General features: G+C 40.4%; 1 protein-coding gene across 1 annotated transcript in view; it reads left to right on the top strand.

The window, feature by feature from the left end:
• The window catches only part of chrm4a (cholinergic receptor, muscarinic 4a), a gene marked incomplete at both ends in the record, with an annotated part of 45,175 nt that overhangs the window by 18,208 nt on the left and 8,676 nt on the right, over positions 1-18,291 (top strand). Inside the window, 2 exons of the mRNA XM_079185367.1 lie at positions 12,226-12,824; positions 16,151-16,296. Coding sequence (XP_079041493.1) covers positions 12,226-12,824; positions 16,151-16,296 — 745 coding nt within the window. The remainder of the gene's footprint in view (positions 1-12,225; positions 12,825-16,150; positions 16,297-18,291) is intronic.

The following is an 18,291-nucleotide window of genomic DNA, read 5'->3' as shown; positions in this document are numbered from 1 at the left end:
GATGTCAACTCATTTGAGATCAGGGAAGTTGGCTGCTACTACTTCTTTACTTCTTTTTCTTCTCTTTTTACTTTTGCCCGTTGGGCAGATTTGCAGCATATCACAAACATGGACAAGTCTGCTGTCAGCAGAGCGCCGCATTTTACAAACGAAGAGAAAACTATAATACTAGACAGATAAGAAAAAATTAAACTCATAATCCAGGATTGAAGTAACACAGCTGCCAAGTGCCAGGAAGCACTGTGGGCAAGAAATCACAAACTGTGTGAATGTGTATTCTTATGGCGTGTATGAACATATGTTAGCCTTATTCTTTTAGCTGCAAACCTGGCGGTGTGAAACAGAGTTGGGAGAGTAAAAGATAATAGAAAAAGATAATTCAGAGTGTTAAGCAGGCTTACTTTCATATCTGGTTATTACCCACAGAGTACATTAAAGTACCCGGAGCAGAGTAACACTGCATCCAGTCTGATGCTGTGAGACACGACTCCGACATGTCACACTGCTACACATAAGTGGATATATGATAAGAGAATATTTGCTGGTTTTGGGTTATTGTGGTTATATAAATGTCTTTTATGGCACTCAGATCGATTCAATCTGAATATTTCGTTAGATGAAAATCTGCTGTGAATTTGGAAATGATTGTACATCTATCTTTTTTGATAAATGGTGATTTTTGGACTTTACAAAGCTCTGGAGTTGTTAAAAAAAGACAAGTCTGAAACAATCCAACGCATCCACCACCATCACCTTATTCTACAAATAGTATAGTACTAATATTAGCGTAGCCTTATCTTCATTCAATTTGATTAAAGTTAGCTGTTCAGCATCAGTGAACCACCATCGCAGGACTGAAAACCCAGAGTTAACCCTGAAGTTACCTCGCTAATCCCAAATCCTGCTTCAAAGCACAGGACCCTGATCTCATTGTGTCACAATTCTTTTCAGTGTTTGAAGTCTGAAAGCTCTCTTCCATTGTTTGCCATTGTTGTTCTTTTACTTTCATAAGGAGTTGTTTTAAGTTCCTTTTGAACTACTGGGAGTCCTGCCCTGTCTTTGTTTTTAAAGGCTTTCTTTTTCCGACTCATTCAGTCTGTGATTTCTTTTGTAATTTAGGGTTTATTGTTAGGATAGATGATGACATGCTTCTTGGCTACCACACTGTCGATGCCGAATGTCATGGAATCAGTTATGGTACTCGGAGCATCATTCAGCTCTACTGTATGAAACATGGACCAATCTGTACACTTAAAAAGCCCCTTTAGTATCTCGATTGAATCATCTGTCCAAACATTAACAGTCTTGTGTTCAGGTTCGCTTGAATTGAAAACTGTTCCATACAAGGGAAGTAGGTGTAAGGTCGAGTTGTGACTTCACTAAGATCTTGTTATTCCGGGTGTCGGATGGTACACATTGTTCAAAGCTTGGCAACACAGTCTCTGATTTCCAGTTGCCTAAGAAGAAAACCTGTGCCCCAGGTGGTGCCCCAGGTGTGAGTTGCGGCAGTTCTGCATTGCCGACAGATGGGACAGAAACAGCACTAATGTTCTGAGATCTCATGGATACACAAAGCAGCGTTGCATACGATATCACTTTATACTGTTTGCAACATTAGTCGCTCACATACACGCCCTCCGTTCCTGTTGCCGGACACGTCAGAGCGGTCAGCTCGTACAAGCAAGTAACCCTTAAGATCAAGCATAGAGTCTGGGGCTCTTCTCAATGAACACCTCCTTTTCTTAACACAAAGCGAGTCCTTCTAACATGTCTAGGATTAATGACGGTTTTATTGGTTTGCTCATTGGAGCCTCCCCACACCGTTGCCTCCATTGCATTTTTTAAGATTGTGTTGAAACATAAAGACTCATAGAAAACAATAGTAACAATAGCATGAGCCCTGATCTCTACAGAGCAGCGCCCCCGGAAGTACAACATATTTAGTAATCATCCATTTCCTGTCGGCCGGCGGGAAATTGTGGAGAGAATACGTCTCTGAAGAGAGAGAAAGCATTAGTCAGCACCCCATTCCAGGTCCCCCAGCTAGAGCAAGCTGCTGTACTTTGCCTTCTATTTGTAACTCTGGTGTTTGTCTATCCTCTTGGTTCAGTGCCTTGCTAAAGGGTAGAGTAGTAGTCTCTCTCTAGAGTAGTAGTAGTAGAGTATGAGGCCAAATTACAAATATTTATGTTTCTGACCTACCTTCATGTAGCATTTACCCATGCAAATAATTTAAGTTTTATTTTGAAATATCTGTTTGTGAGAGATCTGCCTCCACTCCAATACAATGGAAAGCAATGAAACAATGTTTGTTTTTCATGCTCACAAGATCAGCAACTTGTTTTTTTGAGAAACAAAGTCCGTTTATTTAGATATTTATCAGAATACACTGTCAACAGTTTTTATGTATGTTAAGATTAAAAATAGCATTAACATATTTAAATGTATGAAATATATCCTCACTATGATGTGATTTGATTCTGTAATGTAACAACATATATAGAACATATATGCACAATACATGCTAAACAACAGTTTTGAAGCGACACACAGTAGACAAAATATGTAAAATTGTAAACAGCAATATAGCTGTTATGCATAAAATTGAAACATGCAGGACACACATTAAATATACAGTAAATATATATATATATAGTAACATTGTTTATGTATCATATTCATACATTACTTATCCTATATTAAATCTTACTTCTTTTATGTCTGATTTTATAACTACTATAACTATGACTCGTGGTATGTGTCCTTCATGCTATCATTATATTTAAAGAGAACTACAGTTGGCTAAATATACAGTATCGTTCAAGAGCGATGTGGCGTCGTAGAGAGGCAGGTTATGCATACATGATCTAAACACTACAGACACATTACATACATGTTTAAAATTTTGCACAAATCTAATGATGAACCACCTACCTACCTATCTGTCTACCTGCCTGTCTACCTGTCTACCTGACTGCACGTATTCTGCCCGGTCAGTCTTTGAGGTAACACTTTATAATAACTACACACTATGAAGCATTACTTAAGTATGAGTAAACACTTAATTCATCATTTATAAAGCATTGTTCCTACATTAATAATTCATTAGTATGCAGTTCATAACAAGTTATAAATGTTTTATTCTTGATTAATAAGCTTGTCTATTATGTGTTTCATTATTGTGTTTTCATACTTTATAAATGATGGATTCCCCATTTGTAGATGAAGTATTATATATTTTACAAACCAATTGTTAAGGAGTTGTAGATGATTAATAAGATCATTTATAAAGTGTTAGTAAATGATTAATAACTTATTTAGATGTACATTATTCATGCATTTATATATATAATGATTTAGATATGCACTAATGTTAGGGACTATGTTAATATATGCTTTATAAACACGTATTAATAATGCAATTCATCGTTAATTCATGATTTATTAAGGTAGTTACTAGTCCTTAGTAAATTATTTTGTGTGACCTCATCTAAAGTGAGGACTATCTATGCCTTATAAAGCATTTATTAATGACATTGAAAGGCCAGCAGTGCCTCAAAACCCATACATTTTTAACAGAAAGGGCAAATAGACACAACACAAAGTGATCAAGAACATATCAATATTTATTGCAAGATGCAAACAATATACTGTTAAATACAAACCTCTCAGTCATTCATTCATGTAAGAAACAAACAAATAAAGACATTCTCCTTCAGGAGAACATGGCTGGATATAAAACATTTGTAAATATACGACTAGAGCTAACCAGGAGCTTTGCGTACTAGTTTACATTTACTTATTTAATTATTCATTTCATACCAAGCATATCGATCTCATTCACATCCACTCCACATATAACAGCTAGTTAGCCATCTGTCACCTGGATTGCTCTATTTACAACGGAGATGACGCGTTAGCGTGCGCCTGTCTCAGGACCTCTAGTGCTAGCTAAAAGGCTAGCTGGATACTCATCCTCCATAATGTGTAACGTTACGTGCCAGCAAACTAAGAAACTAACCAAAATAATTGGTTTGTAAAATATATAATACTTCATTTACAAATGGGGAATCCATCATTTATGAAAACACAATAATGAAACACATAATTGACGAGCTTATTAATCAAGAATAAAACATTTATAACTGTTGTTATAAACTGCATACTAATTAATTATTAATGTAGAAATAATGCTTTATAAATGATGAATTAAGTGTTTACTCATACTTAACTAATGCTTCATAGTGTGTAGTTATTATAAAGTGTTAACCTCGTTGCTTGTTATGGATTCTTCCTCAACCTGTCTTAACAGCTGTCAGTACTGAGAAAAACCATGTTGGTTATTATTTATGTTCATAATGATCATTTTGGGGGCGTGTCTTTGGAGGGAGGTCTGAAGGGACGGACTGTCAGTGTTGAAGACTGAGTTTTTCTTTCTAGATTTAGTGCTGCTAGCTTCAATCATTGGAATAGAGTTTTTAGGTTAGATCACTTTAAAATCTTGAACTCAACAGTGCCTTAAGCTTCTACTGCACTACATTTCAGAGGTACATATTTTACTTTTAACTGCACTTCATTTATCTGACAGTTTAAAAAATGTAGATCTTACGTAAAAAACGCTTGAAGAAAATATTTGCTTAAGTTTAACAGTTTAACTATAAAATAAATGAATTGATCAAAAAAAGAAGCTGCAGATTAATCCAGAATGAAAATAACCATGGGTTTCTAAATTAAAAGTGAGCTCCACCTCAACCAACTACAAGAATATAATACTGCATGATCAAGATGAGTAACAATAATCTAATTATTAAACTATTAAACATGTTTTCTAAGCTATAAACTAAATGAAACAACTGTACTGTGATGAAACACATCAATGTTGGTGTTAATGTTGACATTTCTTACCAAATTTATAAAAAAAATTGTCATTTCATGGTTAAAAATGGCTGAAAACCTCATCTACTGTTTAAATCAGTCCTAAACTTCAAGATCAACCCTGAGATGGAGTCGACCGTTTGGGTCTAACTAAATAACATATTGTTAAGTTCCTCTAATCAGACCCTTCTATGGTGTTACTGTTTCATTAACCACTGAGTAGCATCACAATCACAGCAGTCTGTTCTCTCCTTTTTGTACACTGGAAATTAATCAGCACATTATAACATGTCGTGGATTAGTGTCAATGACTGATTATCCAGATAATCAGTCATGCAGGACTTCTGAAAGCAATGGAGAAATTATTACAATGTGGTATTGGTACTTTGAACTCGTCCAATGGCAGCGCTTGGTCAGTGGAACCTGGCGTCTGATACTGAAGCAGCGAAGCACCCTTTAGCGTCCGTATGAGACACACTGGGCTTTCAACTAACTCAATGTAAAGCCATCCTCCTCAGTAGTAGATGGTCTGAGCAGGGAGTGAGAATGTGTTGAAAAACCTGTTGGTGTGTGTCAGAGTGGATTATTGGCCTCTGACCACTGTCAGTCAATGTTCAATTTATTTGAACCATGACCACAATCTTTCCCTATTCTCAAACAAACAAATCAAACCTTGAGCTCAAGCTTGGAGAGATTCACTGGCACAAGTTTGGAAATTACCAGTTCCTCATCCTTGAAAGCCAGCAGAGGGAATGGAATGGAGTTGGTAACAGGGGGAAGTCACTCTGCAGAGCATTGGAGTCAGAGGGGTCAGAGAGCCGGCCTGCAAGAAATGGGTCGCGGACATCGTCAGGTGGAAGGAGAAAGATTCCAGAAAGCTATGTGAGCAATGGTGCAACCGGACTGGCAGAGGAGAGGGGCCTAGAGAAAGTAGGGTAGTTCCTTTACGCTGCTTCCTGCGTCAGGCTGAGGTGTCACTGGTCAATCGACAGAAGAGAGTGACTTTATGTCAACGGCCTCACAGACGGTGCAGGAGGCAGCTCCTGCCAGGTTAGGCGGCTGCAATACCAACTGTGTAAAGATATATATATATATATATATATATATATATATATATATCGTTTCCTAAATTTACCCTCTGCTTTTTTGGTGCACATCTTGGTTCTCTCAATATTTTATTCTGAACAGAGAGACACCTTCCGTTTTAAAAGTTGTTTTCATACATCTGGGGCATGGAAAACAGTTCTACAATGTTCCAGTCAATGAAAATACAGAAACAGCAACATTCTCCTATTGTCCTTCAGCTGAGAATGAACTGCTATTAAATAGTTAATGGTAAACAGACTTGCATTTAGATAGTGTAAAGTTAAATGGTGTTCAAGCTATTCAGCTATTGGTGTTCATGCATCAATGGTTAATATAATTCATGAGAAAAAGGGATTCATTAGTGTATGGTGTGATCCCAGTCTGTCACACCAGCTACATCGTCACTAAACGCATGGAAAAGTCCAGAAAAATGATCTCTAGAACTGAGTGGGAGCCCTGTCAGATCTTTAGTGCACAGTGGGCTACTGTTCCGTTTTGAGGTAAATCAGCACAATCATTTGACTTATTTGTCACAATTTCAATAAGTAGAAAGTTGTTTTTCTAACTTCACAGATAACTTATACATTCAGTCTAAAATAATAATAACACCACACAGGCCTACGGTGAGCAACTACCAGTCACAGCCTACTGGTGTTCTACATGTGTTAGGCAAAGCAGGAATGTGAACTTTTTAATCATAAAAAATCTAAATAAATAAATAAAATGTAGTTCACAGCTGTATAGCTATTGAACTTGTTAAAACAGCTATAAATAAACCAAAATGTGTTCACAATAGAAAGAATGGTGTCACAGAACATGGACACGTGAAAACCAGAGCGTTTTATTGTTATTTTATTCTCTATGACTTTTCTAGACAGTTCTCTGGCCACTTCAAGGTTGTTAGCCAGGAAAACCAGCAGTCAGCCCAACGTGCTGCGACTGCAGATAATGACTGATGTGCTGAACACTTTCTGATTTGCAGCTTGAAGGTGGAATGCATAGGTACTGTCTGGTAGCATGGTGGCTGCATGCTGAGGGGTTCTTCATCTCTTTCATTTGTTTGTACAACAAGAATTCACTTGTACATTTGTTCAAGTAACTAAGTAGTGAAGTCACCCTACCCCTAACCCTTACCATTCTTGAGGTAGTAAAAAGTCAAATAGGTGTAGTTTGACTCAAATGCATACTGAAGATACTCAAACACCTTAGCAGTAGTGGGTGCAAAGAAAGAAATAACAGTGTCATCTGCATAGAAATGAAAGGATATTCTGCCCATGACAATTTATGTATATAGTAAATAATAAAGGGCCTAGAACCAAACCTTGTGGTACCCCCTTGAGGCCTGGCAACTTTCAAAGTAGCAACCTCTAACTAATAAGCCTGGGTTCTGTGTATGAGATAATTGGCAGATCCCCCATGCATGTTCGGAAAAACAATAGCTTGAAAACGTCCAATTAAGTATTGTGGTCAACGAAGGCCTTTGAGAGGTCTACGAACAGAGAAAGACAGCCCTGCTCATTATCTAGAGCTTTAGTTATATTGTTTATGACCTTCATTGTAGCAGTGACAGTGCTATGTTTTTTTGTGAAATCCTGACTGAAATGTAGATCGTATAGAGTTGATAGCCAGGTAGTCTTTTATTTGTTCACTGACCAGAGATTCAATTACCTGAGCCAAGACAGAGAGTTTAGAGATTGGTCTATATTTGTTTAGGACCGCTGGAAAGCCTCCTTTCAAGAGGGGAACAACAAAAGCAGCTTTCCAGTCCTTTTTTGTTTGTTTGTTATTCATTGATAAGGTCAAATTAAAAAAGTGACATAGTGGTTCAGCTAAAAAAAAACAACTGATGTCAATCAGGCTCTTGACTGGGATTCAGTTATTTTAGCGTTCTAATGATCTCTGTCCTGGTAAAAGGGTTAAAGTTAAAGACATGAATATTGTCAGTGGCCTTGTCATTAGTTAAAGATACTCTGTGGAAAATATCTGAGTTGACATATAGCACATTTTCAATGGCCGACTGCTTGTGATTGGAGGAGAGTGTAAACCAAAGAGTCCAACAGAGGGAAGAACCTTTGTGAGTTAGAACTATATGCAAACAAATCAACTGTCTTACAACTACTACTGGAGGTAGAGACCAATTCTTTGAATGTTTGTCGGGTAAACAACAGAGTGAGAGCAGTGATAGAAATCTACGCAGGTGATTTTCTCTCCACACAGCCCTTAATGTCCAGTCTTAAATATTTGCCAGATCATTATTTTGAAAAAAGACATGCAAAGATCATTTTTGAAGGCTGAAAATGGTTGGAGTTCTACTAGCCAGTCTCTACGTTAAATTAGTTTAAATATCAACAGAAAAACTGTGTTGACTCAGCATGTTGTTGAAAGAACCATGCACTGTATATTTAAACCATGGCCTTAATTGAATTCACAGCAGAGATTGGGTAGAGGGCATTCATTTTCAATAGCCATGATGCTTTGAAGTGGTACCGGCATACACGCACACAGGAATGTGTTTGATTACCATTCTGCAGGTTTGAGCATGTCATTTCAGCCTGGATTATAATATTCTGGTCTGATTCATTGTCATTGGATGTGTTTACCTTTTCAAAGTAAATTGAACACATTGAATCATCATTGTAACGGACCGAATCTGTAGCAGTTTCAGTTTGTCCATCCTCCTGGTTTCCCAGTCTGCCTGCCCTGCCCTACCTCCTCCTGCCTGGATTCCACCCTCGCGCCCCCCCCCCCCCCCTGGATTTCCCTGCTGCTCCCTGGTTGTTTTTCCCCACTTTTATTTTCCTGTTAATAAACCGCTACACCCATACTCCCTGGTCTGTGCCTGCGTTTGGGTCACACCCCGTGACACTTATATATTCTCTTTATCATTAACAGTCAAACCAGCAGTGTTATTTGTGCTTGTAGTGTTGATAACTGTACGCACATTTCAATTATAACAGGTATAAACTCAAACCTCAAATCAAATTACGCTTAATATTTTATCAGTGCTGTCTGCTCCCCAGAGCACAGAGGAGAGATCGAACTACTGACACTCGTGGCCAGATAATTAAATTATCTTCATCTGTAAGATAACGTCAACTAGCTTTAAAGAACTGCAGAACAGAGTGTCATTAGTTTTCAATAATCTTCTTATAATGTGCACATATCACCAAGTACGATCTGAGTTTTCATAAAGTGTTTGTGAGTAAAATCTCTGCAGTGAATACAACTTTATTGCTTCATTTATGGTTTGTATTCCATAGTGTCAGATATATTATACTGAACACTATCCATTGATAGTTTACCGAGGGGGGTCTGCAGATCATGATCAGCCACCTGCAGGGAAAGACTCTAGACAGCGACGTAAGATGTAAGTGGTGGATCGCGTAGCACGGCCGGTTTTTGAATATATTACTATTTTGCTCGACAGAGTTGGAATCCAGGTTGATGCGATCTTTCCATAAATATATTTTCATCAATGTATTTCTTCATACGTGGCTGTGATGTAGTGCTCACTTATACAATCGTAATCCCCGCAATATATATGAGATGTGGCTTTTAGATCTCCAGCAATATGTTTGTGAATGTGTGACGAATCTGGCAACAGAGGCAGAAAACAGCTGCTGCTGTTACGCGAACACGACACACGCGCGGAAGGAAACCAGTAGGACCGCACCCACTGCACGCCCAGTGTACGTGAATAGTCACGTGATATTCGTTTTCAGGCGTTAAGTCTGGACGGAGATCACCTCGAAAACAATGCTTAAACGCCGTGTGGACGGAGGACTCAGGGAGCCGCAACAGAGGGGCCGAAGAGCCGCATGCGGCTCCGGAGCCGCGGGTTGCCGACCCCTGAGTTAGCAGGTAGTTCTGCAGACTGCAGAGAAATACTGAAGACAGACAAGTTGTCCTAAAATAACCAGCAGCCCCTCAACCCGACTGATCACTAGGAGTGGTTCCCATCTGATACTCCTGTAGGCGGGGCCATCGGTGTGAGAGTGTGTGTGTGAATAAGCATTAAAATTAGATTGTGATGGGCTTTTTTTATTTCTTAATTTTTGTTATTATCTGTTAATGACTTGATCACATGCAGGTTAATTCACAAGATCCTTTCTTTGTTGATCTTTTTGACTGCCCAAAAAAAACGAATATACACGTTTTTTTTCTTTTAAACCACGCTAAATGAAATGACTGCCGAACATTATGTACTGTCTATCATGTATGTATGAGGAATATGAATCAAGTAATACAACCAGTATACAATGACGGTGATTCTGACAAACACAAAGCAGCTCCCCTTTAAAGGAAAAAAATTAAATAAGGGAAAAATGATTTTAAAGATCTACAAACATTGAATAGATATACCTGAAATCCCTGAACATAATGACCAGATGGAAAGCAATGCAATATTCAGTTCAAATCAATTACATTTGGTTTCATTTTCTATGGCACAAAATCACAAATTCTCCTCAGAGGGCTTTACAATCTGTACACATACGACATCCTCTGTCTCGGACCCTCACATTGGAACAGGAAACCTCAGGTTGGATCAACAGAGGAGGGAAACTATCAGGATGGACAGAAGTGTGATAGATGTCAAGTGCACAGAATGAACAACATAACAGACTGGGTCATCCTTCAATCTTCTGATTGAAGACAACACATACTAAGTAAACGAGGCAAAAACACTCTCTCTCCATGAAAACCTGTGAGTATGCTGGAAAAGGACTTCAGAATCTGTGAGGAACCGCTTCTCTGCCGAGTGAGAGGGTTAAGCTGAAACTCATTTCAAGGTAGCAAAGCTGAAATGATCAGCACAAATACATGACTCATGTCTAGGAACTTCAGTCAGGCTTATCCAGTGGTATAAACCACACTATATATATTCACATTCTTTTCTAAGTTGTAACCAATTGGTATCTCATTCAGTTTTACTTTCTGTGCGGCATGGTGCTGTACAGAGGTTGGATTGTGATATTACCTTATTGTGAAAATGTGTCTAAAATCTAAAATAGGACCCTGGTAGTCTGGTGGCTGTGCATGAAATGAGACAGCACAAGCTTTAAGCACTTTTGTATTGATCCTGAATCTCTGTTTTGAGTTTGGCTCTTCTGTTCATGGACTTACTGTCATCTACCAGATATAAGCATCACTGTTTATGGTGTGTTTTTACGTTATTCTGTTCTACAAACATATTGGAAAAGTTAGGAGTTGTTTTAATGTGAAGGAGAAGTTGTTGTTGTTCCTTCACATTAAAGGTCATGCATTGGCAAAAGATCAAGTGGCGTTTATTGTAAAGCAGCCAAGGGAAATGCAATCTATACGTCATCAGCATTATTGCTTGCCTTAAGGTGGTTTTACGCATCATTCACGCTAGACGCGCCGGAGAGGGGGAGTGGCTTATCTCTGGGGAAGTCAACTAAGCCATTTATTTCCGCCATCAACCATGGAAGAAATAACCACTATTTCTGCTTAGTACTTGTTGTGGAAGTCCCAGATATGCCGGGAAACTAAACGCTGTCTTGTCTGGGTTCATAACGTCATCTGCAAGAGCTCTGTGGAATTCATCAAGGTGTATTCACTGTGTCGAGCAAGCCACATGTCGGCTGGTTTACTACAGCTGTATAAACCCAAAATAAACCGATTTTGCTGTGATTTAACTGCAATAAACGGACAAAAAATGGATGCCGAAAGAAGTATATAATGATGCCGATTTGGAAAAAGTCTGAATTCCTGTTTTGTTAGTTCTCGCCGCAAGACGACAAGCAAATACCTTTTATAATACTTGTTTTCTCAATGGAAATCGGATAGATCGGTACTATTCTATGCTAGCAGCTCCATCAACACTCAACATAACATCATACATGCGTAAAAATCTATTTCATTATTTGTACCATATGGATTACACACATACATTTATACACATACTTTCGTCGGTCTAATATGAGTTATCGTAGAGCTCTGGCTGCCCACCTACAGCTACAATATTTTCTTCCTGATTTAACAACGACAGGACGTCAGTGATGACAGGAGGAGCATCTCAACTCTGATAGGCAGTTGGAAAATGTCAATGCCCAGTCATTCACCCTGCCCGGCACGAATTCGCGTTTACTCACGTCTGTGCATTGACTGTGTATGTAATCTACTCGCGCGAAAAATGTGCGTTTGAACACGGCATTAGAATTAAATTACAGGTCATCTGCCACTATGACGATGATGTACACCTCATATTTTTATTTCTCTATCTTTCTTTCTTTCTTCCTACAGGGTCATCGGTCATCCAATCCGCTGACCTGTTTTCCAACACCTCATGCAACATGTCCTCCAATGATTCAACATTCTGCTCTCTTGTGGACGAAGAAGCGGGGCCTGGGAGTTCATATAAAGCCCTGGAGATGTTTTTTATTGCACTGGTTACTGGATCTTTGAGCTTTGTGACTGTCACAGGGAATATTTTAGTTATGCTTTCCATCAAAGTAAACCGCCACCTACAAACTGTCAATAACTATTTCTTATTTTCATTAGCATGCGCCGACTTGATCATTGGTGCTTTCAGCATGAACTTGTACACAGTCTACATCATTGTTGGCTACTGGCCACTTGGGCCAGTGGTCTGTGACCTGTGGCTAGCTTTAGATTATGTTGTCTCAAACGCCTCAGTGATGAATTTATTGATCATCAGCTTTGATCGCTATTTCTGCGTGACCAAACCCCTATCGTATCCGTCAAGAAGGACAACTAAGATGGCAGGGCTAATGATCGCAGCAGCATGGATCCTGTCGTTCATCTTGTGGGCTCCTGCCATCTTGTTCTGGCAGTTCATCGCTGGACAGCGAACAGTGCCACCTGGAGAATGTTATATTCAGGTACAGTAATTAAAACTATAGCCAATAAAACATACCAGAGTCGCAGCTACTCAAGGTCAGAAACTCCAGTGAAATACCACTCCAGTCTCACGGCAGTTGTTAAATAGTCTCATCATTCAAATTGAGTGATTTGTTTTCATGGACAAGAACTTTCTTTTTTTTCCAAGGTGCTCCTGTCGAAAACGTTTGTTTTGTGCCTTAACCTCTACGTATTTATTTTAAGCCCAACTATGATGTTTTTCCCAATGTCCATTTTGTTGGGTAATGTCGTCTCAACTGACCCGAAAATAAATGTGGTGCAGGCACGAAAAAGACCTGCAATTAAAATACATTAGTTTGAAAGTCATGCTGAGTAATTGGAAGAAAACTGAACATTTTTGTCCACGTAAACTAATCAACAGATTAAACTTTTGTTACTATTTCACAAACTGCCGTTAGACTATGTTGGGAATACACTCTGGTTCACAGGAAAAAACACTAGAAGACTAAACCATTAGCCAAGATAGACAACTGCCTGGGGCCCCCAACTAAAGGGGCACCAAAGCGTTATAGATTTATTATGATGTTTAGACTCATTGAACCCCGATATAACTTAGAAAAGGCCCCTCAATTGATTAAAATAAATACCAAATATAATGCTTTATTTTTTTCAGTATACTACCCAGCATCATATTAGAATTGAAAGCTCCTTCTTGAACAATTATGTTAGTAAATGTAGGTACATTGTGCTGATAATGCATCTGTCACGATTAGGCTTTCTGTGTTCTGTGTGTCTGTGTTACTCCACTCTACCTGTCAGTCACTCCCTCAGCCTAATTCCCTTCACCTGCCGCTGATCAGTAATCAAGCACTTCCCCCTCATCAGCACAACTCTTCTCACCTGTTCTTCCCTCTTCATAAGCTCCTGCCCCTCAGTCACTCCTGGCCAGATTCTTGTTATGTCTACCCGCCTGTTCGGCTTGTCCTGTTCCTGGTTTCCCTGTCTGCCTGCCTGCCCTGTTTCTGTCCTGCTGGATCCCCCCCCTTGTCTCGTCCGTGGATTCCCCATTGTGCCTGTAAGTCTGCTGTTGGTTTAAATTGTTCATTAAATCACCTTCTACACGCTACTCTGCCTGGTCTGCACTTGAGTCCTCCACCATGCACCGTGACAGCATCACTTTCTGTCTTCACTTGAAGTAAAAATATATTTACAGAACTTTCACTGTGAGGTATTAAAGGTTTTACTATTAATAGTTTTGCTTTAGAAAAAAAAAAAGTAGAGGTCTCTGCCTGTTTTTATAGAGCTAGGGTTACAATATTGTAATAATTCTATAAACTTACACAGGCTACACCCTCTACAGGACTCTATTGGTAACATTGCCCCCTGACCCCTAGCCAGAACCGCCTCATAAGAGAGTGGCAAAAGTCTGGTCTGTCACAAACAGGAAGAAATGGATGCTGCATTCACTTTAACAGTGGCATGAGACAGCCCTCTATCCACAAAGCACTACAAAAAGAAGAGAATAGACCCAACTGCTCAGAACAGGGGATCTAGCCTACTTTCTTTACACACAAGTTGAAAACTTGACCATTTTGCCTTGAAACAGACAATGTTGGATCCCTCTCTTGCCGCCTGGATTGTCTGCAAAACCTGTACAAACAGACCAGCCCTTTTCAGCTTGTCCCTTTCAGGGGCCAAGCCCAAAGAGGAGGTCCTAGAGTGGGCAATGAGTCTATGGCATCCACCTCATTAGACATAGCCCCCCACAGAGCCCCCAAGAACTCGGGATGGTTCAGTGTTGTAGTGTTAAAGTGCGTTAAAGCGCTCTGCAGGTGCTGCATGTGTAGGAGCCCCAGCAGTACCACCTTAGGGAGGGGTGGGGAGCACAGCCATCACCATCGAGGCGTTCCCTCCCATTGTCATTTTTGCCCCGTCAGTCTGCTGACGGGGCAGGACTGCTGACACCTTTCTGCGTCAGCAGTCCAGAATGACACCTTTCTGGGTCAGCAGTCCAGAATGTCAGTCTGAGATGACGTGGCGAGGCATCAGTCTGGATAGATGACAGAGGACAACACACCCAAGTTTATTAACAGCTGCAGCTATCTAGAAGTGATCCCACTGCTGCTGCTGTTGAATGTTGGCAGCACTCAGCAGGTCAGGCAGGCTGGTTACTTCTGAACGATGCTCTCTGGGTTGTCTGCCTGGAGGCAATCAAACCAGGCATGGTGAAAATTCATCCCGGCGATGAGGTTGAGACATGTCGGGCTCCATCCGTGGAGATGAGCAGTCAGTGGACAAATCACCGTTCACTAAAGATAAGAAGGATAGCAGACCTGCGTCATGTACTGTGGGGTCTGCAGGTATTCGGGTAGGCACATCCTGATTGGCCGGCTACGCTCATGCAAATGTTAAGTGGGCGAATGCATGCTCGTGACTGGAGAATACAATTATCCATAGAGTCCAGTAGTGGGCAGAGCCTGTGTGAGTTGAAATGCACTTAAATGCTGACATTAGCTGTTTAAATGGGTTGATCCCCTTCTTAGGAAGCAATTATATCAACCAAACACAGAAACACTATTGCATCCCTGGAGGGGCCAGACAACCTTTGCCAAGTATAAAAAAATCTCATAAAGTTAGCATCCATTTACCTTTAGTTACCCAGCATCCATTTAACTTTAGTTACAAAGCATCCATTTAACTTTAGTTACCCAGCATCCATTTAACGGTAGTTACCCAGCATCCATGTAACATATCTGAGGCCGACTGTGGCAAAGTGGAGAGCAGGGCCGTCCTTCAATCAGGGGATTGGAGGTTCAATCCCCAACTCCGGTTCCGCTAGTCGCAAGTCGATGTGTCCTTTAGTAAGACGCTTAACCCCTAATTGCTCCCGTAGCTGTGCCTACGGTGTGATAGGATCTGAATTGTAAGTCGCTTTGGATAAAAGTGTCTGTAATGTAATCTAGCATCCAGCAGTAAATCTAACTCTTTAGACCAGTCGACATCCTTGACTCGATGACGGAGCCCCACCCTCCATTTTTTGCTCTTTGCTAGTATGTCTACTACTCTAATACCCCTAATGTATATGTATGGATATTCATAATAATAGACTTTCAATATGATGCAGTGCAATGCAACACCGCCACTAACTGCAACGTTGACAATATACAGTTCAAGCAACACAGTGTGAACGAGAAATGTACAAAGACAGGATTGATTTCAGGAGTATTGGATTGCATTCGACTGTATACATGTACCTAATAAACTAATAAATCAATGTATGTTTAAAGTGCATATGTATGAACATTCTCTATGGATCATGTAAGAGTTTATTTCTTTCTTTTTACAGTTCCTTTCGAACCCTGCAGTGACGTTTGGGACAGCTATAGCAGCATTCTATCTTCCTGTCATCATTATGACAGTCCTGTACATCCACATTTCTCTTGCCTCCAGGAGCAGGGTCTCCAAACACAAACCAGAGAAGAAGGGAATAAAGTAAGGAATGAAATGAAATTAATGGAAGTATACAAGTAACAACAAGTAATAACTTAATGTGAGAAAGAAAATGGATCAATTAGACCAAACAATGACCATCACCACGGACTTCACCTCGAGTTATGCCACCCTTGGAACTTTGTATCAACAAAGTTGTGTGACAGACCTTAGAACACTTGGCTCGCCATCTATGAGAGCATCCAGCCCGTTTTGAGTGACAAGAGATAGCATTGGTCATAGATCCATAGTTAGAATCATAACTTCTGATCTCTGTCAACCTCACTTTACCAAGGTCTTCAGCTTGGATTACTAGTACCATCAGAGTCGAGAGGAACCGAGGACTCCACGCTGCCCTTTCTCCGTCAAAAACCTGAGAGGACAGTAGAACCCAGTAGGGGAATATTGTCGACCACCCAGTGTGACAGACATTCTTTTGACAAAGGATTTCCCAATTCTATATTCACTATAACATATAAACAGCTGTGAGTGTGAGCGTCTCGGGGACTGAGTGTGGGTGAAGTAAGCTCTTAATACCCTTAGTGGACACAATGTCTGTGGGTTTACTTCCCCTCTCAGTGTCCTACCTGGCTGTGATCGGCATGCGCCTTTAATGAATGAAGACACAGACAGCAAAAAATGGCAATGGCGTTCAGAAGGTAGAGCGGGTCGTCCCTCAATCAGAAGGTGGGCAGTTTGATCCCCGGCTCTTCGAGTCCATGTGTGAATGGGTGTGAATGCTTAGATTGTCCTGATGGTAGACAAGAAAGGCACTATACAAGTACAAGTCCATTCACCATTTACCAACACAGAAGCAACAGTGAAAACCCATGTGTACAGAGCACGTCGCTGGGTCTAGCTGCTTACTTTGAACACATATTTCCTCCTGCTCTGGTTGTAGCTAGCATGTATGGAAGGAGCTCTAGCATTGCTTATGATCTGCAAAATAGCCTTGTTCCTATTGGGAAGATGATGGGGCCTACCAGGGCCAGGTAGATTAGTCTCAACTTCAAAACATTGATGTGCTTGCCCTTCTAAGTGGGCTTCCACACACTCCTCACCATCCTTCCTTTCTTGATTGCTCCCCAACCTGACAGGAAGGCATCTGTAGACACTAAAATCCATTGGGATGGAATGTTCCCCAGAGGGAGTCCTTGGGTTTAAAGGGACTTGTTTTTCCAAGGGTGCAGTGCAGTACATGACTGCATCTTCTGAAGCTTAACACACCTGTCCTGTTTTGGATGGAAATAGAAGGCCTCCAACAACCTCTGCAGTGGCCAAGTCTAGAAAAGGTTCAAGGGATCAACCCCAGTGCTGCTGAAAATATACCCAACAACCTTTGAGACTTTGCCATTCATTTCCAACCACCTGCCTCATTCTATTCTAACAGGGAGAACGGTTTCATAACCTTCGGTAGATTGAGGGAAGCTGAGACTGTGAGGGACATTAGTTGCCTTAAGTCTAAGATGGGATGCAAGTCCTTGTCTTTGTGAGAATGAGAAGATGTGTAAAACCCAGCAAGCTGGAGTCTACTCTCATAATAATTCAGCAGGAACGTTTTTTCCCACATCCTCTGTGGATACCGACAGTGACCGGTCGTCTGTGGATACTGACAGTGGCCAGTCCTCTGTCAGACATGACAGCTGACTCTTTGTCAGTACTCTTTGTCCTAACATAGTAACTAGACTTTGCAGGTTCTTAGGAGCAGGTTACCCTGAACCCTGTCCCTGTTCACAATCAAGGGATTCAAATGATGACCCATTGTTAGAGTAGAAGAAAGTGCCAAATGCCCTGTGTATCCCAAACAAACACAGTTTACCCGAAAAAAGGGATAAATAAACAATACCAGTGACTATCACCTGTCACGAAGCTCCAGAGCTCAGTGATACATCAAAATATTTAACAAAGGAATCAATAAATCAAAAATTGGAACCAGTTGCGTGTCACCCACGCTATTAACATAATTAGCATATACTCCATTTTGTTGCAAAACAAATG

The sequence above is a fragment of the Pholis gunnellus genome, assembly GCF_910591455.1.
Source record: "Pholis gunnellus genome assembly, chromosome: 24".
Lineage (NCBI taxonomy): Eukaryota > Metazoa > Chordata > Actinopteri > Perciformes > Pholidae > Pholis > Pholis gunnellus.
The sequence above is the reverse complement of the archived record's forward strand: the minus strand, read 5'-3'. Positions and strand labels throughout refer to the sequence as shown.